The 27,961-nt window shown below is 35.1% G+C and overlaps 1 protein-coding gene across 1 annotated transcript in view; it reads right to left on the reverse strand.

Moving 5' to 3' along the window:
* The window catches only part of RPS6KA6 (ribosomal protein S6 kinase A6), a 205,974-nt gene that overhangs the window by 46,403 nt on the left and 131,610 nt on the right, over nt 1-27,961 (reverse strand). Inside the window, exons 9-17 of the mRNA XM_047075696.1 lie at nt 24,907-25,049; nt 21,265-21,335; nt 20,941-21,029; nt 20,038-20,096; nt 16,747-16,849; nt 15,979-16,109; nt 15,418-15,540; nt 14,829-14,918; nt 13,691-13,849 (exon numbers count right to left, since the gene is read on the reverse strand). Of these exons, the coding sequence (XP_046931652.1) occupies nt 13,691-13,849; nt 14,829-14,918; nt 15,418-15,540; nt 15,979-16,109; nt 16,747-16,849; nt 20,038-20,096; nt 20,941-21,029; nt 21,265-21,335; nt 24,907-25,049 (968 nt within the window). The remainder of the gene's footprint in view (nt 1-13,690; nt 13,850-14,828; nt 14,919-15,417; nt 15,541-15,978; nt 16,110-16,746; nt 16,850-20,037; nt 20,097-20,940; nt 21,030-21,264; nt 21,336-24,906; nt 25,050-27,961) is intronic.

Consider the following 27,961-nt stretch of genomic DNA (forward strand, 5'->3'; position numbering starts at 1 on the left):
GGGGTAAACGTGCCCTCACATATAAAGGGAGACCTATAAGACTCGTGACTGATCTCTCTTTTGAAACTTGGCAGGCCAGAAAGAATTGGCACGAGATTTTCAGTGTGCTAGACAGAAAAAATATGCAGCCGAGAATCCTTTATCCAGCAAGTCTGTCATTTAGAATAGAAGGAGAGATAAAGGTCTTCCCAAACAAACAAAAACTGAAGGAATTTGTCACCACTAAACCAGCCCTACAAGAGATCCTAAGGGGGACCCTGTGAGACAAAGTACCAGAGACATCACTACAAGCATAAAACAGACAGACATCACAATGACTCTAAACCCGTATGTTTCTATAATAACACTGAATGTAAATGGATTAAATGCGCCAACCAAAAGACATAGGGTATCAGAATGGATAAAAAAACAAGACCCATTTATTTGCTGTCTACAAGAGACTCATTTTAGACCTGAGGACACCTTTAGATTCAGAGTGAGGGGATGGAGAACTATTTATCATGCTACTGGAAGCCAGAAGAAAGCTGGAGTAGCCATACTTATATCAGACAAACTAGACTTTAAATTAAAGGCTGTAACAAGAGATGAAGAAGGACATTATATAATAGTTACAGGGTCTATCCATCAGGAAGAGTTAACAATTATAAATGTCTATGCGCCGAATACCGGAGCCCCCAAATATATAAAACAATTACTCATAAACAGAAGCAACCTTATTGATAAGAATGTGGTAATTGCTGGGGACTTTAACACCCCACTTACAGAAATGGACAGATCATCTAGACACACGGTCAATAAAGAAACAAGGGCCCTGAATGAGACACTGGATCAGATGGACTTGACAGATCTATTTAGAACTCTGCATCCCAAAGCAACAGAATATACTTTCTTCTCGAGTGCACATGGAACATTCTCCAAGATAGATCATATACTGGGTCACAAAACAGCCCTTCATAAGTTTACAAGAATTGAAATTATACCATGCATACTTTCAGACCACAATGCTATGAAGCTTGAAATCAACCACAGGAAAAAGTCTGGAAAACCTCCAAAAGCATGGAGGTTAAAGAACACCCTACTAACGAATGAGTGGGTCAACCAGGCAATTAGAGAAGAAATCAAAAAATATATGGAAACAAACGAAAATGAAAATACAACAATCCAAACGCTTTGGGACGCAGCGAAGGCAGTCCTGAGAGGAAACTACATTGCAATCCAGGCCTATCTCAAGAAACAAGAAAAATCCCAAATACAAAATCTAACAGCACACCTAAGGAAATAGGAGCAGAACAGCAAAGGCAGCCTAAACCCATCAGAAGAAGAGAAATAATAAAGATCAGAGCAGAAATAAACAATATAGAATCTAAAAAAACTGTAGAGCAGATCAACGAAACCAAGAGTTGGTTTTTTGAAAAAATAAACAAAATTGACAAACCTCTAGCCAGGCTTCTCAAAAAGAAAAGGGAGATGACCCAAATAGATAAAATCATGAATGAAAATGGAATTATGACAACCAATCCCTCAGAGATACAAACAATTATCAGGGAATACTATGCAAAATTATATGCCAACAAATTGGACAACCTGGAAGAAATGGACAAATTCCTGAACACCCACACTCTTCCAAAACTCAATCAGGAGGAAATAGAAAGCTTGAACAGACCCATAACCAGCGAAGAAATTGAATCGGTTATCAAAAATCTCCCAACAAATAAGAGTCCAGGACCAGATGGCTTCCCAGGGGAGTTCTACCAGACGTTTAAAGCAGAGATAATACCTATCCTTCTCAAGCTATTCCAAGAAATAGAAAAGGAAGGAAAACTTCCAGACTCATTCTATGAAGCCAGTATTGCTTTGATTCCTAAACCAGACAGAGACCCAGTAAAAAAAGAGAACTACAGGCCAATATCCCTGATGAATATGGATGCCAAAATTCTCAATAAGATATTAGCAAATCGAATTCAATGGCATATAAAAAGAATTATTCACCATGATCAAGTGGGATTCATTCCTGGGATGCAGGGCTGGTTCAACATTCACAAATCAATCAACGTGATACATCACATTAACAAAAAAAAAGAGAAGAACCATATGATGCTGTCAATCGATGCAGAAAAGGCCTTTGACAAAATCCAGCACCCTTTCTTAATAAAAACCCTTGAGAAAGTCGGGATAGAAGGAACATACTTAAAGATCATAAAAGCCATTTATGAAAAGCCCACAGCTAACATCATCCTCAACGGGGAAAAACTGAGAGCTTTTTCCCTGAGATCAGGAACACGACAGGGATGCCCACTCTCACCGTTGTTGTTTAACATAGTGCTGGAAGTGCTAGCATCAGCAATCAGACAACAAAAGGAAATCAAAGGCATCAAAATTGGCAAAGATGAAGTCAAGCTTTCGCTTTTTGCAGATGACATGATATTATACATGGAAAATCCGATAGACTCCACCAAAAGTCTGCTAGAACTGATACATGAATTCAGCAAAGTTGCAGGATACAAAATCAATGGGCAGAAATCAGTTGCATTCTTATACACTAACAATGAAGCAACAGAAAGACAAAGAATCTGATCCCATTCACAATTGCACCAAGAAGCATAAAACACCTAGGAATAAATCTAACCAAAGATGTAAAGGATCTGTATGCTGAAAACTATAGAAAGCTTATGAAGGTAGTTGAAGAAGATTTAAAGAAATGGAAAGACATTCCCTGCTCATGGATTGGAAAAATAAATATTGTCAAAATGTCAATACTACCCAAAGCTATCTACACATTCAATGCAATCCCAATCAAAATTGCACCAGCATTCTTCTCGAAACTAGAACAAGCAATCCTAAAATTCATATGGAACCACAAAAGGCCCCGAATAGCCAAAGGAATTTTGAAGAAGAAGACCAAAGCAGGAGGCATCACAATCCCAGACTTTAGCCTCTACTACAAAGCTGTCATCATCAAGACAGCATGGTATTGGCACAAAAACAGACACACAGACCAATGGAATAGAATAGAAACCCCAGAACTAGACCCACAAACGTATGGCCAACTCATCTTTGACAAAGCAGGAAAGAACATCCAATGGAAAAAAGACAGCCTCTTTAACAAATGGTGCTGGGAGAACTGGACAGCAACATGCAGAAGGTTGAAACTAGACCACTTTCTCACACCATTTACAAAAATAAACTCAAAATGGATAAAGGACCTAAATGTGAGACAGGAAACCATCAAAACCTTAGAGGAGAAAGCAGGAAAAGACCTCTCTGACCTCAGCCGTAGGAATCTTTTACTCGACACATCCCCAAAGGCAAGGGGATTAAAAGCAAAAGTGAATTACTGGGACCTTATGAAGATAAAAAGCTTCTGCACAGCAAAGGAAACAACCAACAAAACTAAAAGGCAACCAACGGAATGGGAAAAGATATTTGCAAATGACATATCGGACAAAGGGCTAGTATCTAAAATCTATAAAGAGCTCACCAAACTCCACACCCGAAAAACAAATAACCCAGTGAAGAAATGGGCAGAAAACATGAATAGACACTTCTCTACAGAAGACATCCAGATGGCCAACAGGCACATGAAAAGATGTTCAGCGTCGCTCCTTATCAGGGAAATACAAATCAAAACCACACTCAGGTATCACCTCACGCCAGTCAGAGTGGCCAAAATGAACAAATCAGGAGACTATAGATGCTGGAGAGGATGTGGAGAAACGGGAACCCTCTTGCACTGTTGGTGGGGATTCAAATTGATGCAGCCGCTCTGGAAAGCAGTGTGGAGGTTCCTCAGAAAATTAAAAATAGACCTACCCTATGACCCAGCAATAGCACTGCTAGGAATTTATCCAAGGGATACAGGAGTACTGATGCATAGGGGCACTTGTACCCCAATGTTCATAGCAGCACTCTCAACAATAGCCAAATTATGGAAAGAGCCCAAATGTCCATCAACTGATGAATGGATAAAGAAATTGTGGTTTATATACACAATGGAATGCTACGTGGCAATGAGAAAAAATGAAATAGGGCCTTTTGTAGCAACGTGGATGGAACTGGAGAGTGTAATGCTAAGTGAAATAAGCCATACAGAGAAAGACAGATACCATATGGTTTCACTCTTATGTGGATCCTGAGAAACTTAACAGGAACCCATGGGGGAGGGGAAGGAAAAAAAAAAGAGGTTAGAGTGGGAGAGAGCCAAAGCCTAAGAGACTGTTAAAAACTGAGAACAAACTGAGGGTTGATGGGGGGTGGGAGGGAGGGGCGGGTGGGTGATGGGTATTGAGGAGGGCACCTTTTGGGATGAGCACTGGGTGTTGTATGGAAACCAATTTGTCAATAAATTTCATATATATATAAAAAAACATAAAATGGCTATTATAATTACATCAATGAAGTAAAACAAAAACATGCTTTCAATGAATGAAACTCTCAAGAAGAAAAACAGAAACAATGAGAACAAAATGAAATGCTAGAAATGGAAAATTTTCTAAACTTCCTTATGTGATGATTTTCTTTCTAATACTATACACTTCATTTATTCTAGTCCTATATTTGATCAGCATTTCACTACGCTAAAAGTTACTTAAAGATAAGGACCAAGTCTTACTCATGCTTGAATCTGCAATACCTTTTACAATGCCTGGCATGAAGAAATGTTCAATATATGCCTGTCAAGTTATTTAATTGATGTAAGAACCTGAAGGTTTCTAAAATAAAAGGGAGGAGTGATCAGGATGGTGGAGAAGTAGGGGGACCCTGGCCTTTCATTGTCCCTCAAACACAGCTGTAATGAGGTCAGATTACTTGGAGTACCCAAGAAATAGATCTGCAGAGTGGCAGAAGTATCTCCATAGTTGGAGGGAGACAGCTTGGCAAATGCAAGATGCATGGAGGTGATTTGGGGGACAGAAAAAATAAGAGTCGTAGAAGGGAGGAAACCCTTTCTGGAGAGACAAAGGGGAGAGACAGAGAGAAGGGTTGAGAAAGTGTGGCATCACATTAGCACAAGAGGAAAATCTCTCTGGACCATGGATTGGGAAGCAAGAAGTAATGAGTGTCCCAGTTCGGTTTTGCAAACAGCTTTTGGAGCTCAAACTCTGAAGTTTTGGAAGTATGCGACTTTCTCCAGAGTGGAGCCATGGCTCATGGTCCTGGGGAGGAAGGATCTGGCCCTGGAGTGCATAGCATGTAGATATTTATGGTGTGCACTGGGAAAGAACAGTCCCCTTCCTGGAGTACTTATGGAAGAAGGTTTGTTGCCTCCCCAAGGACAAAAGACCCTGCAGGTGCCAGCCAAAAGCCTTTTATCAGCAGGGTGGAGAGGCTCTACTCCAGAGGACGGGAGCAGATCCACACCTTGCCAGGTCTTTAAGAGTTTGGGTTTTGAATCCCAGCCATGAACCAAGGAGAGGCACGGGATAGTTGTGGCACAGGGAAAACTTACTGCCATCGCTATTCTGTGAAGGCTTCCTGTATAGTGAGGGTTAAGATCCCCGTTCTGGAGACAAGAGATTGGTGTGGTGCCATTTTCCCCACTAAAACCAACATGGTGAGATTTCAGAGAGCAACACAGTGACCCCTAGTGGAGGCGGGCCCCAATTTCACCAAACCCTTCACCTCTGTGCCTAGTAACTGCTTATTTACTGGGGCAAGACTGATTCCAAGCCAGTGCAGCTGGCCTCTCTTCCAGACCAGCATAGCTAACACCTTTCAGGCACCAAGAGAGAACTCTTTTTGTTTCTTTTTTCCTCCTTCTTTTTTTCTTTTGTAATCAGGCTCATAATACCTGATTTTTTTTTTTTGTCATTTCATCTTCTATTTTTCCTTGGATCAGACTTTTTTTATTCTTTTCTTTTTCCTACTTTTCTCTTTCCTTCTACTTTTTTCTTTCTTTTTCCTTGGAATCAGCTTTGTAGTTTTTTCGATTCTCTGTTTGTTTTGTATGTGCGTGTGTGTGTGTGTGTGTTCCCTTTCTTTTTCTTTTTTTCTTTTTTTTAACGTTTATTTATTTTTGAGACAGAGAGAGACAGAGCATGAACGGAGGAGGGCCAGAGAGAGAGGGAGACACAGAATCTGAAACAGGCTCCAGGCTCTGAGCTGTCAGCACAGAGCCTGATGCGGGGCTTGAACTCACAGACCGCGAGATCATGACCTGAGCCAAAGTCGGACGCTTAACCAACTGAGCCACCCAGGCGCCCCTCTTTTTCTTTTTTTATGGGATCAAGCTACTGACACCTTTTTTTTCCTCCCACAGTTCCTTCAACAAACAAATCAAAGCACACCTGGGTAAAGGCCCAACACTCCACTACTGCAAGGCAGGAGGATCTCTGCAGAGGACTGACTACTGGGAAAAAACAGCAAAAACGAAACAGCAGAGTGCCAACATTGTAAACCAGAAACACTTGCTGAAATGCCAGTCCCTGGACAGTGTGTGACCAATTTTTCATTTAGTAGTACTGTCAGGTGCAGGAAACATAACAAGCTTTTAAAACACACAAAAACAGAAACTTAGCCAAAATGAGAGGATGGAGGAATTCTCCCCAAAAGAAAGGTCAAGAAGAAATCACAGCCAGGACTTGCTCAAAACACATATAAACAATTTATATGAAGAAGAATTTAGAACAACAATCATAAGACTGCTAGTTGAGCTTGAAAAAAGCATAATACACACAAGAGAGACCCTTGCTGTGGATCACAGACTTAAGAACTAGTCAGGATGAATTTTAAAATGCTATAGGTGAGATGAAAAAGAAACTAGATACAGTGACAGTGAGGATAAAAGAAGCAGGGGAGACAATAGGTGAAATAGAAGATAAAATTATGGAAAATAATGAAGTTGAAAAGAATAAGGAAAAGAAATTACTAGATCATGAGGGGAGAATTATAGAACTAAGTGATTCCATGAAACGAAACAATACCCATAACACAGGAGTCTCAGAAGAAGAAGAGCACGAAACAGGGACAAAAGTTTTATATGAACAAATTATAGCTGAGAACTTCCCAATCTGGGGAAGGAAACAGGCATTCAAGTCCAAGAGTTACAGAGAACTCCCTTAAAGATCAACAAAAACAGGTCAACATCACAACATATCATAGTTAAACTTGCAAAATACAAGGATAAAGAGAAAATTCTGAAAGCAGCTAGGAACAAATGGTCCTTAACCTACAAGGGTAGACACATAAGGTTAGCAGCAGACTTGTCCACCAAAACTTGGCATGCCAGAAGGGAGTGGCAGGAAATATTCAATATGCTGAATAAGAAAAATATGGAGCCAAGAATCATTGATCCAACAAGGCTGTCATTCAGAATAGAAGGAGAGATAAAGAATTTCCCAGACAAAGAAAAAATATGAGAGTTCATGACTACTAAAGCAACCCTTCAAGAAATTTTAAGGAGGACTCTTTGAGAAAAAAAAAAAAAAAAAGACCAAAGCAGCAAAGACTACAAAGGGCCAGACAACATCACCAGAAACATGAAATCTAAAGATAACACAATAACACTAAATTCATATATTTCAATAATCACTCTGAATGTAAATGGACTAAATGCTCCAATCAAAAGGTATAGGGTATCAGAACAGATTAAAAAAAACAAGATACATCTATATACTGCTGTGAAGGAACCTGAGGACACCTGCAGAGTGAAAGTGAGGGGATGGAGAACCATCTATCATGCTAATGTATGTCAAAGGAAAGCCGAAGTAGCCACACTTATATCATACAATCTAGATTTTATTTGTTTATTTATTTATTTATTTATACTTTTTTAATGCTTATTTATTTTTGAGAGAGAGACAGAGTGTGAGTGGGGGAGGAGCATAGAGAGAGAGACACACACAAAATCCGAAGCAGGTTCCAGACTCTAAGATGTCAGCACAGAGTCCAATGCAGTGCTCAAACTCATGAACCGCAAGATCATGACCTGAGCCGAAGTCGGACACTTACTGACTGAGCCACCCAGGTTACCATACAACTATATTTTAAAGCAAAGACTGTAGCAAGAAGTTAAGATGGGCATTATATAGTATTTAAGTGGCTTATCCATCAAAAATATCAAACAATTGTAAATATTTATGCCCCCAAGTTGGAAGAACATGAATATGTAAATCTATTAGTAATAAACATAGAGAAATTCATTGATAGTAACACCATAATAGTAGAAGACTTTAATACCCCACTTATAGGAAAGGAGAGATCATCTAAGCAGAAAAGCAAAGAGGAAACAATGGATTTGAATGACATAGTGTATCGGATGAACTTAACAAATATATTCACAACATTTCATCCTAAAGCAGCAGAGTACACATTCTTTTTGGTGCATATGAAATGTTCTCGAGAATAGATCACATAATGTGTCACAAATCAGCCCTCAACAGGTACAAAAGATTGAGATCATACCATACATTTTTTTCAGATCTCAACGTTATGAAAATTCAAGTCAACCACAAGAAAAAATTTGGAAAGCTCTCAAATATGTGGAGGTTAAAGAACATCCTACTAAAGAATGAATGGGTGAGCCAAGAAATTAAAGATGAAATAAAAAGTACATGAAAGCAAATGAAAAGAAAAACATGACAGTCCAAACCACTTGGGATGCAGCAAAGGCAGTTCTAAGAGGAAAGTACATTGCAATTCAGGCCTATCTGAAAAAGCAAGAAAGGTTCCAAATACACATCCTAACCTTACACCTAAAGTACCTAGAAAAGGAGCAGTAAGTAAAGCAAAAAAGGCAGCAAAATAAGGGAAATAATAAAGATTAATGCAGAAATACATGATATATAAACAAACAAACAAACAAAAAAAACCATGGTAGAACAGATCAATGAAACTGAAAGTTGGTTTTTTGAAAGAATAAACAAAACTGATAAACCCTTAGCTAGACTTTTCAAAAAGAAAAAAAAAAAAAAGAGAAGATCCAAATAGGCCAAATCACATATGGAACAGGACAGATCACAACCAACACCAAGAAATACAAACAATTATAAGACAATACTATGAAATATTATATGCCAAAAACTGGACAATCTGGACGAAATGCACAAATTCCTAGACAGTCACACACTACCAAACCTCAATCAGGAAGAAACAGAAAATTTGAATAGGCCAATAAGCAGCAAAGAAATTGAATCAGTTATCAAGAATGTCCCAACAAAATAAGAGTCCTGGGCCAGATGGTTTCCCAGGAGAATTCTACCAGACATGTAAAGCAGAGTTAATACATATTCTCAAATTTTCCAAAAAATAGAAATGGAAGGAAAGCTTCCAAACTCATCCTATGAAGCCAGCATTACCTTGATTCCAAAACCAGTCAAAGACTTCTCTAAAAAGGAGAATTACAGGCCAATATCCCTGATAAACGTGGATGTAAAAATTCTCAACAAGATATTAGGAAATCAAATTCAATAGTACATTAAAAGGATTATTCACCATGATTAAGTGGAATTTATTTCTGGGCTTTAGGGCTCATTTAATATTTGTAACTCAATCAATTTGATAAAACACATTAATAAAAGAAAGAATAAGAACCATAAGATCCTTTCAATAGATGAAGAAAAAGCATTTGACAAAATGTAGCATCCTTTCTTGATAAAAACCCTGAAGAAAGTAGGGATAGAAGGAAATATACCTCAACATCATAAAAGTCATATATGCAAGGCCCATAGCTAATATCATCCCAAATGGGGAAAAACTGTCAGGAAAACAACAACGGGATGTTCACTCTCACCATTGTTGTCCAACATAGTACTGGGAACCCTAGCATCAGCAATCAGACAACAAAAAGCAATAAAAGGCATACAAATTGGCAAAGAAGAAGTAAAACTTTCACTCTTCACAGATGACATGATACTCTACATGGCAAATCTAAAAGACCCAACGAAAAATCTGCTAGAACTGATATGCGAATTCAGCAAAGTCACAGGATATAAAATGAACATACAGAAGTTTGTTATATTTCTATACACAAGTACTGAAGCAGCAGAAAGAGAAGTCAAGAAATCAATCCCATTTACAATTGCAACAAAAACCATAAGATAACTAGGAATAAACCTAACCAAAGAGGTAGAAAATCTGTTCGTTGAAAACTTTGGAAAGCTTATGAAAGAAACTGAAGGAGAAACAAAGAAATGGAGAACATTCCATGTCCATGGATTGGAAGAAAAACATATTGTTAAAATGTCTATACTACCAAAGCAATCTACACATTCAATACAATCCTTATCGAAATAACAGCAGCATTCTTCACAGAGTTACAAGAAACAATCCTAAAATTTTATGGATCCAGAAAAGACCCTGAATAGCCAAAGTAATGTTGACAAAGAAAAGCAAAGCTGGAGGCATCACAATTCCGGACTTCAAGCTGTATTACAGAGCTCTAATCATCAAGACAGTATGGTACTAGCACAAAAACAGACACAAAGATCAATGGGACAGAATAGAAAACCCAGAAATGGACTCATAAATATATGGACAACCAATCTTAGACAAAGGAGGAAAGAGTATCCAATATAAAAAAGATGGTATCTTCAGCAAATAGTGCTGGGAAAACTGGACAGCAACATGTAAAAGAATGAAACTGGACTTCTTTCTTACACCATGCACAAAAATAAATTCAAAATGTGTGACAGGAAACCATCAAAATCCTAGACAAGAAAACAGGCAACCTCTTTGACCTTGGCTGGAGCAACTTCTTACTAGACACGTCTCCAGAGGCACGGGAAACAAAAGTAAAAATGAACTATTAGGACCTCATCAAAATAAAAATATTCTGCACAGTAAAGGAAATAATCAACAAAACTAAAAGACAACTGATGAAATGGGAGAAGATATATGCAAATGACATATCAGATAAAGGGTGAGTATCCAAAATCTATGAGGATCTTGTCAAACTCAACACCCAAGAAACAAATAATACAATAAATAAATGGGCAGAAGACATGAATAGACTCTTTTTCAAAGACATCCAGATGCCTAACCTGAGAAGATTTTGAATATCACTCATCATTCAGGAAGTAGAAATCAAAACCACGATGACACACCACTTCACACCTGTCAGAATGGCTAAAATTAACAACTTAGGAAACAACAGATTTTGGCGAGGATATGGAGTACAAGGAACCCTTTTGCACTGTTGGTGGGAATGCAAACTGGTGCAACCACTCTGGAAAACAGTGTGGAGTTTCCTCAAAAAATTAAAAATAGAACTGCCCTATGACCCAGTAATTGCACGACCAGGAATTTATCCAAAGTATACAAAAATGCTGATTCAAAGGGGCATATGTACCCCAACGTTTATATCAATGCTATCAACAATAGCCAAATTATGGAAAGAGCCCAAATGTCCATCCACTGATAAATGGATTAAGAAGATGTAGTATATATATATACAATGGAATACTATCTAGCAATCAAAAAGAATGAAATCCTGTCATTTGCAACAATGTGGATGGAACTAGAGTGTATTATGCTAGTGAAATAAGTTAAGCAGAGAAAGACAAATATCATATGATTTCACTCACATGTGGGATTTAATAAACACAACAGATGGACATAGGGGAAGGGAAGTAAAAATAAGATAAAAGCAGAGAGGGGGGCAAACCATAAGAGATTCTTAAATACAGAAAACAAACTGAGGGTTGCTGGAGGGGTGTTGGGTGGGGGAATGGGCTAAACGGGTGATGGGCATTAAGGAGGGCACTTGTTGAGATGAGCACTGGGTGTTATTTGTAAATAATGAATCACTGGGTTCTATTCCTGAAACCAATACTACACTGTATGTTAACTTATTGAATTTAAATTAAAAAATAAATAAGTGTATAAATTAAAATAGTAATGAAAAAAGTTATTTTACTCTTCTCAAAAATTCTGATTACACTTTTTTTAGAGAGTGTTGGTAACAAAAATCAAGGAATTAAATTATAATAGAATTATTCCTTTAGCACTATGCATTTTATTTCAAAATATTGAAAATATACTCTCCTAAACCACACACTGAGTAGTCTTATTTTTCTTAATTATAATAAGGCCCTATGTAGAATTTTCATTGTGCCAATTCTTAATAGTCCATTTTTTAAGTGTTTTCATCTTAAGCAAGTATAGTTGCACAATTATGATGGATTCAAACTGAAACTTTTAAATGATTTGTGACTTTGTTTCCTTGTATAGCTGTATATAATAAAAGTTGACCTTTTTTTCATAACTCAATTCCTTTGCTTTCTATATGAAGACATAGGAAGCAAAATAACAGGCCTGCTCCTCAACTACAAGTTTTAATATGCTAATACTTCAAATGTTTAGAATCCAAATTTGCTATTGTATTTGGAGGAGGGGTTGGCAAGGGTCAAGATATATAGTCCTCTGGACATTTTTGTAAAGAAGACATACAGATGGCCAACAGACACATGAAAAGATGCATTTCATCATCAGGAAATGCAAATCGATACCACAGTGAGTTACCACCTTACAATTATCAAATGGCTAGAATCAAAAAGACAAGTAATAACAAGTGTTAGCAAGGATGTGGAAAATAGGAAGCCTCGTGCACTGTTGATGGGAATGTTAAGTAAATTGGTACAACCAGTGTGGAAAACAGTATGGAGATCCCTCAAAAAAAAAAAAAAGAAAGAAAGAAAGAAAAATGGAAATACCATATGATCTAATAATACCAGTAGTATTTACACAAAGAAAACACAAATACTAATTGAAAAAGATATATGCATCCCTGTGTTTATTGCAGCATTATTTACAATACCCAAGATATGGAAGCAACCTAAATGTCCATCCATATGTGAATGGATAAAGAAGATAGGATATGTGTGTGCGTGTATGTGTGTGTGATGGGATATTATTACACAGCCATAAAAGATTAGAGCTTTCCATTTTCAACAACATGGATGGACCTGGAGGGTATTATCTAAGTAAAATGAGTCAGACTGGGAAAGACAAATACCATATAATTTTACTCTTAAGTGAAATATAAAAAAAATGAATAACAAATAAAAAGCAGAATCAGACCTATAAATACAGAGACAAAATGGTGGTTTCTAGATAGTATTAGGTGGTGGTATGGGCAAAATGGGTGAAGAGGAATGGTAGATACATGCTTCCAGTTATGGAATAAGTAAGCCACAGAAATAAAATGTATGGCATAGGGAATATAGTCACTGGTAATGAAATAGCATTGTATGGTGACAGACAGTAGCTGAACTTGTGGTGAGCACAGCATAATATATAGAGTTGTTAAATCACTATGTTGTACAACTGCAACTAATGTAACACTGTGTGTCATCTATACCTCCCCCAAAAAGATATACAGTCCTTTTACTGCCAGAACCTTGTATGTTAGATACATTATAATTTGAATAATGTTCACAACATGTCCTTGGCTAATTATTTTGTTTGACTTTTTAATAATTTCAAAGTCAAGGTTACATACATTTATGTAATTCAAACCACTTTTAAAACTAATATGCTTTTGAATCAGGGCAACAAGCAGAGTAAAGAGAATTAATAAAGTATTACCCAATTTCCTAAATCTATAACTTTTACTACATTATGGGTTTTCTTAGGATATCCTCTATAGAAATACATGTTACAGGAAAATTAATTCATTTTGGGTGGTATCTCCTAGATATATTTTTATTAAGATATAAGTCCTATAATTGAAGGGGAGAATATAACTACAACTTACTCCTTGACAATGAAGATAGTCAACTGTCTTAATTATTACAAACAGTACATCACTAGCTTCCCGTTCTGAGAAACACTTTTTTTTGAGAATACGGTCAAGTAGTTCTCCTCCTTTCATCAAATCCGTAACAAGGTAAACATATCTACCATCATCATAAACCTAAAAAAAAAAAAATTAATGTTATTTTTAATTATAATTCTTAAATGTTAAAATTATATTTACTTTCCTTTTCTAGTGAACCTCTAGTGGTCAAAAAGGACATTATCCCTTTACTGTTAATATAGTACAGACTACACTGAAGATTAAACTGGATAAACAACCTCCTACAGTCTTGAGATATGTAAAACATATAATTTTATTAACTTTTGAATTTGTAAATTGTACTTCATCAAATTATATAAATGGAACAATAGGAATCTGTGCCTCTAAAATGGAATCTATCTTATTTTTGACATTATAGCCACTTCTGTTCCCTACTAACAATAAGCTTCCTTCTGGCAGTAAACATTGTTTTTAAATATCATTCCCAAAGTCCATTATCTGATATGGTGTCTTAAATATTTATTCAATTCAACTAGTATATCAAGGAAAATAAATAAGAGAAATACATGTACCCTTTCACTAGGGCATGTGGGATGTTAATGTATATGGGGTGTGTGTGTGTGTGTGTGTGTATAACAAACTACTGCTTAAAGATTACAAATCAAAATGCATAATACTATTTCACTCAAGAAACAATCCATAATGTTATAGCTATTTATTGTATAACCAAGAAAGTAAAATGTTTTAGAATTTGGCAGTTTCCCAATCTCCTATATGTTCTATATTTATAGTACTATAGGATAATAAATGGTGCTGGCTATAATGTTGACTAGTTAATGAGCTAGAATATATTCAAGTAATCAGGACACTCTCATTCACCTATCATCATAGTTCCTTTTTGATATTGTATAAGAAGGGTAGGAGTATAGAATCACGGGGGGGGGGGAAGAACTGAAGTGGCAAATTTAAGAATTTTGAGATTTTGTGGCATAAAAGTAGAATATACCATAAACAGGAAAAGTTTCAAAAAGAAAATAAAGTACCAAGTCATAACTTCATTATCTTATTATCTGATATATAGATTTTAGATACCTACATCCTTTAAAGTAATAATGTTGGGGTGTTGTCCATAGCGCATCAATATTTCAATTTCTTCTGAAGGGTCTCTCTTACTTTTGTCAATGATCTAAGAAATAAGTCAAGAAAAATCTCAGAGAAAACCAAATTATTTTCTTTACCTAAAAGTGAATGAAATATTTTAATTTGGTCATATTTTAAGCAAACACTTAAAACTCAAGAATGATGCCTGCTTCGCATTATTTTAACATTTAAAAATTTCCTATAATGAAACTTAACAATAAAAAATACACCTTCCTTAACACTTTCCTATATTCCAGATAACTGAAACTATACCAACTGATAATGTGACTCAAATGTGACAGTAATTGTCACAATTGAACAATTTTAACATATTATATTAAAATAAAACTAAAACAAGACATTCATGGAATACACCATTCCTCCAAAATAAAGTTTTAGAAATGCAAATGAAAATATTAAATCTTAAGACTTTTCCTCATTATTTTATCTTTGCTATCTCCACTTGCTTCACTGAAAAATGTCTGTCAGTTAACCTTTAATTTATATATATATAAACAAACAAAAGAGTTAGACTCAGATAATACCTTCACTGCAAATTCCATGTTCGTAGCTGTATGTATGCATCGCTTGCAAACAGAATAGGAGCCAACACCAATATCTTCTTTTAGTTCATATAATTCAGCAAATTGTCCAGAATTTCCATTTATCTGTTTTTTTTAAAAAGTAAGATACTAAGGAGAATGAAATATGTTCACTTTTTTTATCTTCTTTCCTAAATATGCATTAATCTTAAATATTTTAAAAATATTTTAGAGAAGTTTTATCAGTATTTGTAAAAGGTTTAAAGAGATTCTGAGCTGATCCTAAATTTTAGGTTTTCTAGATCCCCAAAGCCAATACAATAAATCAACCAGCTTATACACTGCCATTACACTTTTCTTGCCAGAGGAGATTACGTAAATATAATTAAAGGTTAATTACTGTCTGCTTTTTTTCCAAAACATATTGTGACACCTTTAAATCATATTATACATAGAGATAAATTTAGAAGTTAAAAATCACTTAAAAATTACTGTAAATCCATTAGCAATAACTGAAAGAAATAGTTATCCCTACACTGAATAATCTGATTAGGTGGAATTTACCTGAACAATTGGTAACACATTTGCACTTGTAACAGGAGTGATTTTATATTCTTCTGCAATAGAAGTTGCCACAAAGCTGAATCCTTTGAAGAGTTGATGAGCATTAGCACTAGCTGGTAAACCAGGAGAATCTAATATCCAAATAATGTTATTTAATTAGAACTACACAGAATTATGTGACATGAAATGTTAGCATTTCTTTAAATATAAAAGAAACCATTAAATGCTACCATCAGACATAGTATATCATGTGTTTGATTAATCGTATATTATTTGTCTCCTCATGCTAGTATGCAAGCCCCATGGACTGTAATTGTTGCCTCCCTGTTCACTGCTACATCTTCACTGCTTAGTACCTTCAATATTTGTTGGCATTCAATATTTGCTGGATGAACGTGTGAAATACATGCTACTATAAATAGAACTTATTAAATTATAAATTTTACGAGTCCGTTATATATGTCATGTCCTACCTCCTACCCCTTAACCTATAATTCATTAGCATGTGAAAGGACATTTAAAAGAAGGAAGAAAAAAAAAATTTACCCTTTGCTCTAGCCCCTGCTTCCCTGATAAATATTTCCTATTTAAATCCTCTGTTTGAAAGATGTGCAACAATGATGTATATAAGTTATGCACTTTCATAAAGGGCAATCAATTATCTGCAAACTTAAAAATCATTTAGTTTTTACCTAAGAAGCTAGTTTATTTTTTAACCATCTAATTGAATGAAAGCCCCGATGTTACATATAAACAAATATGCGTTACCTTTAGGTGTTTTTGCAGTAAACTCAGGATCAAAACAAAAAGTATCATCTGGTTTTCCAGAAGCCGGTTTGAAAGGAGGTTGAACTTCTCTTCTATATAATTTCTAGAAGAAACAACAGGGTAGTGCAAAATCATATTAACACTCTAAAATTATATTTTGTAAGGGAAAGCAGAACATAACATTCACAGTCTTTAACAGAAGCTCACAATTTAATAAATAAAATTTTAACAGGCTTCAGATACCCATTAACCAAATTGTCAAAATTTGAGAGATAATATACACAATGAAACAAGACCAGGAAACACAGCACTGATGCCAAAGGTTGTATTCAAAAGGAATGATATTCAATTTTGATATAAAAAACTGACTTGAATTTGCATTAGTAAAATAACCATACAGAATATACCACAATGTGACCATGCAGAAACACCTAGCAACATTCAAGAATTTCAAAATTAGTAGACTATCTTCAAGAAGTATATATTTCACCTAAAATATTTTGTTTTTACATTAAAAATGCATTAAATACACTGTTTATGACTCTTCTTATATAATTCAAAAATGTAATCTTGTCCAAAATTTAAATTCCTAAAATTTATGTTTTTGAAACACATTTAAAACATCTTAAAATGTATACAATCTACTCCCATTTTTTTGAAAGCAACTTTTTTAAAAGGTCACAGACCCACAGTGGGGGAATATTAATAGAGAATTACTTTGATTTTCATTTATTTAAATAAATAAACGTTATATTCTTTTGTTATTTAAATTAAACCCAATGGACATAAACTGTGTAGATATGAGAATGATGAAAAAAAAGGAATTTGCAGTTTGTATACTTAAGAAGAAAGGAAGAGTAGATATGCATTAGAAAAAAAATAATAAACCAGTGAAGAAATGGGCAGAAGACATGAATAGACACTTTTCTAAAGAAGACACCCAGATGTCCAAAAGACACATGAAAAGATGTTCAACGTCACTCCTTATCAGGGAAATACAAATCAAAACCACACTGAGATAACACATCATGCCAGTCAGGGTGGCTAAAATGAACAAATCAGGAGACTATAGATGTTGGAGAGGATGTGGAGAAATGGGAATCCTCTTGCACTGCTGGTGGGAATGCAAACTGGTGCAGCCACTCTGGAAAACAGTGTGGAGGTTCCTCAAAAAATTAAAAATAGATCTACCCTATGACTCAGCAATAGCACTGCTAGGAATTTACCCAAGGGATACAGGAGTGCTGATGCATAGGGGCACTTGTACCCCAATGTTTAAAGCAGCACTTTCAACAATAGCCAAATTATGGAAAGAGCCTAAGTGTCCATCAACGGATGAATGGATAAAGAAGATGTGGTTTATATATACAATGGAGTACTACTTGACAATGAGAAAGAATTAAATCTGGCCATTTGTAGAAATGTGGATGGAACTGGAGAGTATTATGCTAAGTGAAATAAGTCAGGCAAAGAAATACAGTTACCATATGTTTTCACTCATATGTGGATCCTGAGAAACTTAACAGAGAACCATGGGGGAGGGGGAAGCGGGGGAAATTACAGAGAGGGAGGGAGGCAAACCATAAAAGACTTAAATACTGAGAACAAGCTGAGGGTTGATGGGGGGTGGGGGAGAGGGGAAAGTGGGTGATGGGCATTGAGCAGGGCACCTGCTGGGATGATCACTGGGTGTTTTATGGAAAACAATCTGACAATAAATTATGTTTAAAAGAAAAAAGGGAAAAAAAAGTGACACGGGGATAAAAGGACACCAGGGAAAGAAGCACATACATATAACAGGGCAGACTCCCATGTAGCGTGCCCATTGAGTGGTCTTTTAGGGTATTAATACTAACGGCTTCTGTTATGCAGTTTTACAATTATAAAAAATAAGTCACTTTTTCCAAGTTTTTATTTAAATTCCAGCTAGTTAACATACAGTGCAATATTAATTTCAGGTATATAATTTAGTGATTCATCACTTACATACCACCCCCCGTGCTCACCATAACAGGTGCCCTCCTTAATGCCCATCACCTGTTTAGCCCATTCCCCCATCCACTATCATTTTGTTCTCTAGAGTTAAGAGTCTCTTTCTTGGTTTGCCTTTTCTTCCCCGTATGTTCATCTGTTTTGTTTCTTAAATTCCACATATGAGTGATATCATATGGGATCTTTCTCTGACTGACTTATTTTGCTTAGCATAGTACACTCTAGCTACATCCATGTCATTGCAAATGGCAAGATTTCATTAGTTTTTAATGGCTGAGTAATATTCTATTCTATATATATACTACTTCTTTTTATATTCGTCAGTTTATGAACATTTGTGTTCCTTCCATACTTTGGTTATTGCTAATAATACTGTTGTAAACATTGGGGTGCATTTATCCCTTCTTTTTTTTATCCTTTGGGCAAATTCCTAGTAGTAGAATTTCTGGATGGTAGGGTAGTTGTACCTTTATGTGAGGAACCTCCATACTGTTTTCCCAGAGTGGCTGCACCAATTTGCATTCCCACCAACAATATAAGAAGGTTCCCCTTTCTCCAAATCTGTTGTTTCCTGGGTTGTTAATTTTAGCCATTCTGACTTGCATGAGGTGAAATCTCACTGTAGTTTTGATTTGTATTTCCCTGATGATGAGTGAAGTTGATTATCTTTTTATGTGTCTGTTGGCCATCTGGATGTCTTTGAAAAAATGTCTATTCATGTCTTCTGCACACTTTTATTTGGATTATTCATTTTTTGGGTGTTGAGTTTTATAAGTTCTTTATAGACTTTGGATATTAGCCCTTTATCAGATATGTCATTTACAAATATCTTCCACAATTCTGTTGATTGCCTTTTAGTTTTGTTGATTGTTTCCTTCACTGTGCAGAGACTTTTTACCTGTTAAGTGTGGTTATCTACCACATTTAGATTGGGGAGTATGAAGGAAGAAGAGAAATGAATTAGAATTCATTTTCTTTAAGAATTTGCCTTATCATTCACCTCCTCACCTCTTTCTCTTCCTCCTTCACATTCCCCAACCTAAAACAGGGGAAAATAGTAACCACACTTAACAGGTAAAACATATGAGAGACAAAAATTTAGTAAATATCACCCACACACCTACTGGTTCAAGGTAATTGCCATGACATCTACGCCTCTAAGTAAAAACCTCATATCAAAAAAAAAAAAAGGATTAAGTTTGTCAGCAAAGCCCAAATATGAGCATTTTATTCTTCAGTGTTAATTCATATTAAGTCACTCAGTGACAAAGTTTCTACTGAAGTTACAACTGAACTTACATTCCAGTCAACATTTGCAAAAAAAAGATGTCTTTTGATTTCCTCAACTCCTTCTGAACCTATAAAAAAGGAAATAATTTTTTACTGGTATAATTATTTTTAATCTTTCTACCTGGCTTCTCTGCTGTTATCTGTACAAACAAATACACCTTTCATATACTCCTTGCAGTGAAATGTTTATTATTTCTTATTTGATATATTGGGTTTTTTTTCAATTTAATATAATAAAACATAACTGATGCTCACACTGAAGCATATAAAGTATGATGAAATAATGAAATTCCTTCTAAATCAAATAAAAATAATGTTTAACATATCACTAAAAATATATATATATATGTGTGTATATATATGTGTGTGTGTATGTATATATATATATATATATATATATATATATATATATATTTCACAATTAAACTTATGGCTTAGTATCTCAAAGACAAATTACATAGTGCAATATAATAAAGTGATATTAAAATTTTAACACAAAAATTAAATAATATAATCACATTTGGATCCAGGGAAAGGCTATCAGAAAGTGGCCAAATAATGAGTGGCTATGGAAACATATTTATTTCAAAGAATACTTGAAGGGACAAAATAATTACCTTCAAATATCTAAAAAGATTACCTATATAAGGGAGAATTCTGTGAATTATTTCAAAAGAAGTAATCCATATGATATACATAATGACATATATTAAACGGAAGTTCTGAATAGCTAGACTATTGTTAAATCATGGACAAAACAGAGTTTACTGGATCTATGTGCTTACAAAATGCAAACTCCTAGGTATAAATATATAGCAGCAGTAAATGAACTACGCCAGGAAACATAAAGGTACAATGATCCTCCCCAAACAGGCAGTGTATTGTTGTAAAAGTTAAGGCAATAAATAATACCCAATCTATTTGCTGGATTTCTTTTGAATAACATCCTTAGTAGACTTTGTGCTTCAGCACTAAGAAACTGAGGCATTCCGAGTTTTGCTCTGAAAAAGATTTTTAGAAAATTTCATTTAAATCTAGACATACTTTAAATTGACAAATCTCAAAAAGAACTTAAAAGAATGTTTTAACAATGAAAAATAATGTCCCTTATATGGTAGGAGAAGAAAATAAGACAGTGTGAAAAAGTGTTCTTTTGTGTCAATTGAAAACAAGTTTCAAGAAACTGAAAACAAGGAATTTTTCCCAAAAGAAAAAAAAATAACTGTTTACACTTACTTTAATATCATATTCATGGTCTCATTTCTGTCTTTACCTTGAAATGGCAGAGTACCAGTAAGCATTTCAAACTAAAACAAACAAAAAGTAACACATAATTTGTCAGAGCTTAGAATATATGATAAAATTTTTTAGGAAAACAACTGAGACTTGTAATACATGATCATCAAATGATTAAGGATCTATACGATAGGTCAAAATAGGAACAGAAAAGTAAATCAATTAAGGAAATGCACTGCTGGTACCTCACTATATATAGCCCAACTGATAGGTGACCTGTAGCAAATGAAACCAACCAGTTTTTTTTTTTTTCAGTCCTATCTAATCTGGCTGGGTTCCCAAACCAAAGCAATTTGAAAATAGATAGACAGCATTTTCTTTTAAACCAAAGATATGCTCTTAAAGCAAACATTTAACAAAGAATGGAAAGTAAAACTAAGCAGGGAACCATTTCAAATTCGTAAGTGCTTTGTACACCTGAAACTAATATTACACTCTATATTAACTAACTGGAATTTAATGTTTATTTATTTTTGAGAGAGAGAGAGAGAGAGGGAGAGAGAGAGAGAGAGAGAGCGCATGAGTGGGGGGGTGTGCAGAGAGAGAGGGAGACACAGAATCCGAAGCAGGATCCAGGCTCTGAGCTGTCAGCACAGAGCCTGTCGCGGGGCTCGAACTCATGAACCGTGAGGTCGTGACCTGAGCTGAAGTTGGGTGCTCAACCTACTGAGCCAGCCAGGTACCCCTGTAATTTAAATAAAACCTTAAAAAAGAAGATACACAAAAGGCCAATAAGCACATGAAAAGATGCTTAACATCATTGGTCATTAGGGAAATTAAAAAAAAGAAAGAAAGATGTAACCACTCTCATTCTCCTCACTCCAAAAAGCAATAAAAAAAGAACAAGAAAGCTACACATGTACACCAGTATCTTAAAAAAATAAGAAAGCTGTACATGGCATAAAAATAAACATTTTCCCTAAGATATTTAATTGCTATGTAGATTACTAGAACATTAAATAATGGTGTAAAAAACTAGTTTTGAAAATTAAGATCATTATACTTCGCTAAAAAGAAAAGTTTTCATATCTCTAATATTTAAATCTTAAACTTAGATTCAGTAATGACTTTGGCTTCAGTCCTCTGCTCATTTACCTGAATTCATAACCTTAGTTAGATTATTAATTCAACCCTTTCCTATATATTGATGACTTTCAAATCTGTTTCAGCCTCAATTTCTCTCAAGTCCTAGTTCTAGCTCCCAAATCTACAGTAATGTTTCTTAACTGGATGTTGAAGAAGTAGGGGCAGGGGCCACAGAAAGAGAAAGAAGACAAAGAAAGTATGGTATATGGGGGATCATCTCTCTCCAGCTCCAGTCCTCTGCTTCCAAATTTAAAGTTATTGTTCTCTATTGGTGACCAGAGTAGCAGAGGTGGTAATGGCAAGGACAAAAAGAGGGAGCATATTATACTGGAATCTACCTCCCCCCTAAATTAAATTGCATGTTGGCTGACTGAGTAGTATTTTTAAAGGTCTCCAGATGATTCTGATCCTGTCTCCACTGTTCCCTCCTAATTTATTACCACCAAGGGTTTAACCACAAACCTGTAATAACCTATGCAACATGTTATAAATAAACTATTTCTCCACTTCCAAAACCAGCTGCCCTTTCCAGGTATGTCTTTTCTGCTGAACTATCATTCTTTTCAAACTCCCTAAAGTTCATAAATTTTAGAGGTGTTTTTATCTTTGACCTTAACCCTCTCCATCTGTGACATTAAATCAGCTATTAAGATCAGACACTTCTTCCTTTGACATATATTTAAGATTTCATCTTTTATATTCTATAATGTTATAACTGTCTTGTAAGGAGACCTTGTTGGTCTCCCTACTTCCAGTTTCCTCTATTTACAATCCATTTATACAATGCTATCAAGGCTAATCTTCTTTAAATACATTTTTCTCTAATTACTATCTTGTTAAAGAACTACAAAATTTGGGGTGTCTGGGTGGCTCGTGTCAGTTAAGCATCTGACTATTGATCTATTGATATTGGCTCAGGTCATGATCTCACAGTTCATGAGATCCTTGCTCGGGATTCATTCTCTCTCTCTCTCTCTCTCTCTCTCTGTCCCCGCCCTCTCAAAATTAATAAAGATGAAAAATTAATAAACATTAAAAAAGAATCTACAAAAGTTTCCTACTACTCAGAGTACTGCATGCAAATGCTTATTGGCATATAGTCTCATTTCCTCCACCGTCACCCTCATTCTCTACTACTATTCTACTCAAACTAGTTCTCTAGGTCTTTGCTACTAATACGATCCTTCTTGATTTGCAGCTATTTAAATTTTTCTACCCTTCCGGGATTAATCTAAGCTCCACCTCCTCCACTTTTCCTACATCAACTTATATGATTTCTTGCCTGAATTCCTAAGGTATATTTTTGGATGGTTCATTTAGCTATTTCAACTGTTTCCCTAAACAGATTGTATGCATTCTTTGGTCATGGAAAATGTCAAAATTATATCTTCAGTTTGTTGCTACCCCACTATCCTACACAAATGTCAGGTTTATAATAGGCCCTAATATATTGAAGTGTCATATAGTATGTTATAAAGTAATAAATAGGCAAAATGGATTATCAGCAAGATGGATTATACAAACAAATTGATTCAATAGCTATTCACCTAGTGCCCTACTTGATACTGAAAATATACTCTTAATTTATACCAAATTAGTCAGTTTGTATGCCTGCTATGCTAGGTACCATGACAGATGAAAAGTAGCATGAGACATGACTGCTCTCCACAAAAAGTTGAGTCTTTCTAGGGACATGCATGAAACAATTTGACAATAAGTTTATGGTAAGGTGATAAATTCTGTGATACCCAACTAAAATAGTATATGGTATTTTTTTAAGTTTATTATTTTTGAGAAAGAGCTGGAAAGGGGCAAAGAGAGAGAGGGAGAGAGAATTCCAGGCAGGCTCTGCACCATCAGTGTGGAGCCTGATGTGGGGTTCAAACCCATGAACCGCGAGATCATGACTTGAGCTGAAACCAAGTGTCGAGCACTTAACTGACTGAGCCACCCAGGCAACCCCCCCATGTGACATTTAAACAAAGTAACCTGGGGGTGCCTGGGTGGCTCATTCAGTTAAGCATCCGACTTTGGCTCAGGTCATGATCTCACAGTTCGTGAGTTTGAGCCCTGCATCGGGTTCTGTGCTGACAGCTCAGAGCCTGGAACCTGCTTCAGATTCTGGGTCTCTCTCTCTGCCCCTCCCCTGCTCATGCTCGCTCTCTCTCTCTCTCTCTTTCTGAAATAAATACACGTTAAAAAAGTAAACATAGTATTCTGAAATCTAAAATCTGGTAAGCCTTTTTCTAAGTTTCAAATTTGAATAGCTTATAAAAGAATGCTACCTTTTACCTTTTCATCTAGAAACTTTAAAATAAATCAGAATACCAAAATCGTAATTCTTCCTTTATAACAGCTAGCCAATCAGAAGGTTTTTTTTAAATAATCATGAATTATCAAAACTCTATTCTCACCTGACACATTCCAAAAATTTAAAACAAAATTCTAAATAATATTAATTTTATATTGGCACAATTTAAAAATAACACTACTTACCATAAGTACACCATATGACCACCAATCAGCACTTTGGGAGTGGCCTCTCCTATTTACTACTTCAGGAGCCATGTACTCCACTGTACCACAAAATGAGTAAGCTTTCTTTTCTTGATCTACAGATTCCTTGCTGAGTCCAAAATCTATGATAACAATGTGACAGAAAAATATATCTGAAGATACTCAGAAAATAGAAACTACCAAAGGAAACAAAACTATGTGTTAGAACTTAAAACAATTCATGGATGGGCTATAATTACTCTTAAGAAAGCTCCGGTGAGACAAATAATGGAAAACAGCCTGTATTTCATGATACCGTTTTAAGAGCATTTAGAGATTGCTCAGTTAAATTCCATCCTCAAAATACATGTTTTCATATTTACATTAGTATATCATTCAGCAATTTTGAGAGGTCAACAATTAAATCATCAAAGCTGCCATAGTGTTCTAAGTTTTAAAATAGACTAAGACACAAAAGAGACACTTTTTTAAAACACTAAAAAAGCAAATTATGCTTTTGAGCTTCCATTTTTGTTTAAGGCTTTCAAAGAGCTAAAGGTACCAATATATAAAAACCAATCATTCCTATGTGCTAGCAGTGAAATTTGGAAGTTGAAATGTAAAAAGTACCATTTATAATACCACCAAAAAAAAAAACCTGCATGAAATCCACAGGCATAAATATACAAAGTAGATGTAAGACCTGCATGCTAAAAACTAGAAACACCTATGAAAGAAATCAAAGTAAATCTAAATAAGTGGAGAGACATATCGTATGCATGGTTTGGAAGATTCAATGTTGTTAAAGGTATCAAGTCCCAAAAAACTGATCTACAGTGTCAATGAAACTTTAATAAAAGTCCCAGTAAGATTTATTTTGTAAAAACAAAAGAAAACTAAACTTAAAATTTATAAAAAAGACTCAAGAAAATAGAATAGCCAAAATAATTTTGATGAAGAAAACCAATGAAGGACTTACACAACCTCACTTCAAAACTTATGATAAAGCTACAGTAATCAAGAAAGCGTGGCATTGGAGAAAGACTACATGTGTATATATCAATGCAAAAGGACAGTGCCCAAGAATAGACTAACACATACAGTTCTGCTATAATGCTTGTTTTGAAAATGCAAATTTATTCCAACGTGATTGATATATTAGAAAACAATTTAAGCATAACACAAATTTCAAATGGGTTTGACTTAATGTGTGGTTTATATGCAATTTTGTCTATAAGAAACACTAGGTGAGACACTATAAAACTGAACCTAGCTGGGGGTGCCTGGGTGGCTCAGTCAGTTAAGTGTCTGACTTTGGCTCAGTTTGTGATCTCAGTTGATGAGTTAGAGACCCACATAGGGCTCTCTGCTGTCAGCACAGAGCCTGCTTTAGATCCTCTGTAGCCCTCGCTCTACCCCTCACCCCATCTCAAAAATAAATACTTAAAAAAAATGCACCTAGTTGAACCAAGCCAAGTAATGATAGATACATGCACATACCCCAAACATCTGCCAGATTTCAGCTCATTATGTATATTATGAGCTACTCCTGCCCACCTGTAGTGTTACAATCTTCCTCCCAATTCCACATAATCTATCTTCTACCACTTCACAATAACCAACATACTGCAACCTTTCTGACAATTCTACAGGCAAATATCAGGATTTTTTTCAAGGTAAGGTACCTTTTTATTGTAGTATTTACATATTCTTAAACATTTAGAATATGTAAAACAATGTTGTCATTTTTATCAACTTCTTTTCTTTAGTGTGCACCGATTATATATTTGAGTGTTAAATCCCTAACCCCATTTCTCCCATAAGTCCTGTGCTTTTTATTATATGTAATTATTCACAGTGAAGTGATTTTTTAAAAGATCACATGTGCACATGTGCTGTATTAGAACTTGCTATATATTGTCAATTGATTCCTGATAAAGGTGTAAAAGCAACTCCATGAAGAAAGTTCTTAACAACAAATGCTGACAGAACAATAGGATTAATATACAAAAAACATCCTCATACCATAAAAAATTAACTAAACATGAACCACAGAACTAAATGTAAAACATAAAACTAAAATTTTCAAAAGAATAAAAAGAAAATCTTTGTGATGTTTTGTTAGGCAATGATTTCTAAGATACAACATCAAAATATAATTCATGAAAGAAAAACGTTGATAAATGGACTTTATCAGAATCAAAGCTGCTCTTCAAAAAATACTGTTCAGAGAAGAAAAAAGAAGCTACAGACTGGAGAAAATATTTGCAAACTGCATACCTGATATAGCTCTTGTATTCGGAGTATATTTAAAAACTCAAAATTCAATAATAAGAAAATAATACACATTTTTAAATGGGCAAAATATCTGAACAGACATTTCTCCAGAAAAATAAATGCATAAAAAGATGCTCACTGTTGTTAGTTATCAGGGACATTCAAATTAAAACCCCAATGAGATACTACTACATGCCTATTAGTAGAGCTAAAATAAAAATACTGACAATACCAAGTAATGGCAAGGATGTAGATAGAGCAAGTAGAGCTCTCCTATGTTGCTGATGGGTATACAAAATGGTACAACCACTTGGAAAACAGCTTGGAGGTTTCTCACTAAGTTAAAAATACACTTACCGTATAACCAAGCAATCCCACTCCTTTGGTATTTACTCAAGTGAAATAAAAATTTATATTCATATAAAACCTGCACATGAATATTTACAGTGGCTTTATTTATCACTTTCAAACTGGAAACAACCCAAATACCCCTTAATTGGGGATTAGACAAGCAAACCATGGTATCATCATAAAATGGAACACTATTCAGCAATAAAAAATAAACTGATACACACAAAATATAGATTAATCTCAAATGCACTTTATTAAGTAAATGAAGTCAGACTCAAAAGGCTATTTACTATATGCCTCTGTGCACATTACATTGTGGAAAAGGTGAAACTGTAGGGACAGAAAGCAGATGGATGTTTAGATAGGGTAAAAAGGAAGGTAAAAAGGACTTATGCAGAAATTGTGGAGAGTGGTAGAATTGTATTAT

Source organism: Lynx rufus, unplaced genomic scaffold (assembly GCF_022079265.1).
Source record: "Lynx rufus isolate CCGP_SWC_20201006 ecotype Redwood Valley unplaced genomic scaffold, mLynRuf1.p SCAF_14, whole genome shotgun sequence".
In the NCBI taxonomy this organism is placed as follows: domain Eukaryota; kingdom Metazoa; phylum Chordata; class Mammalia; order Carnivora; family Felidae; genus Lynx; species Lynx rufus.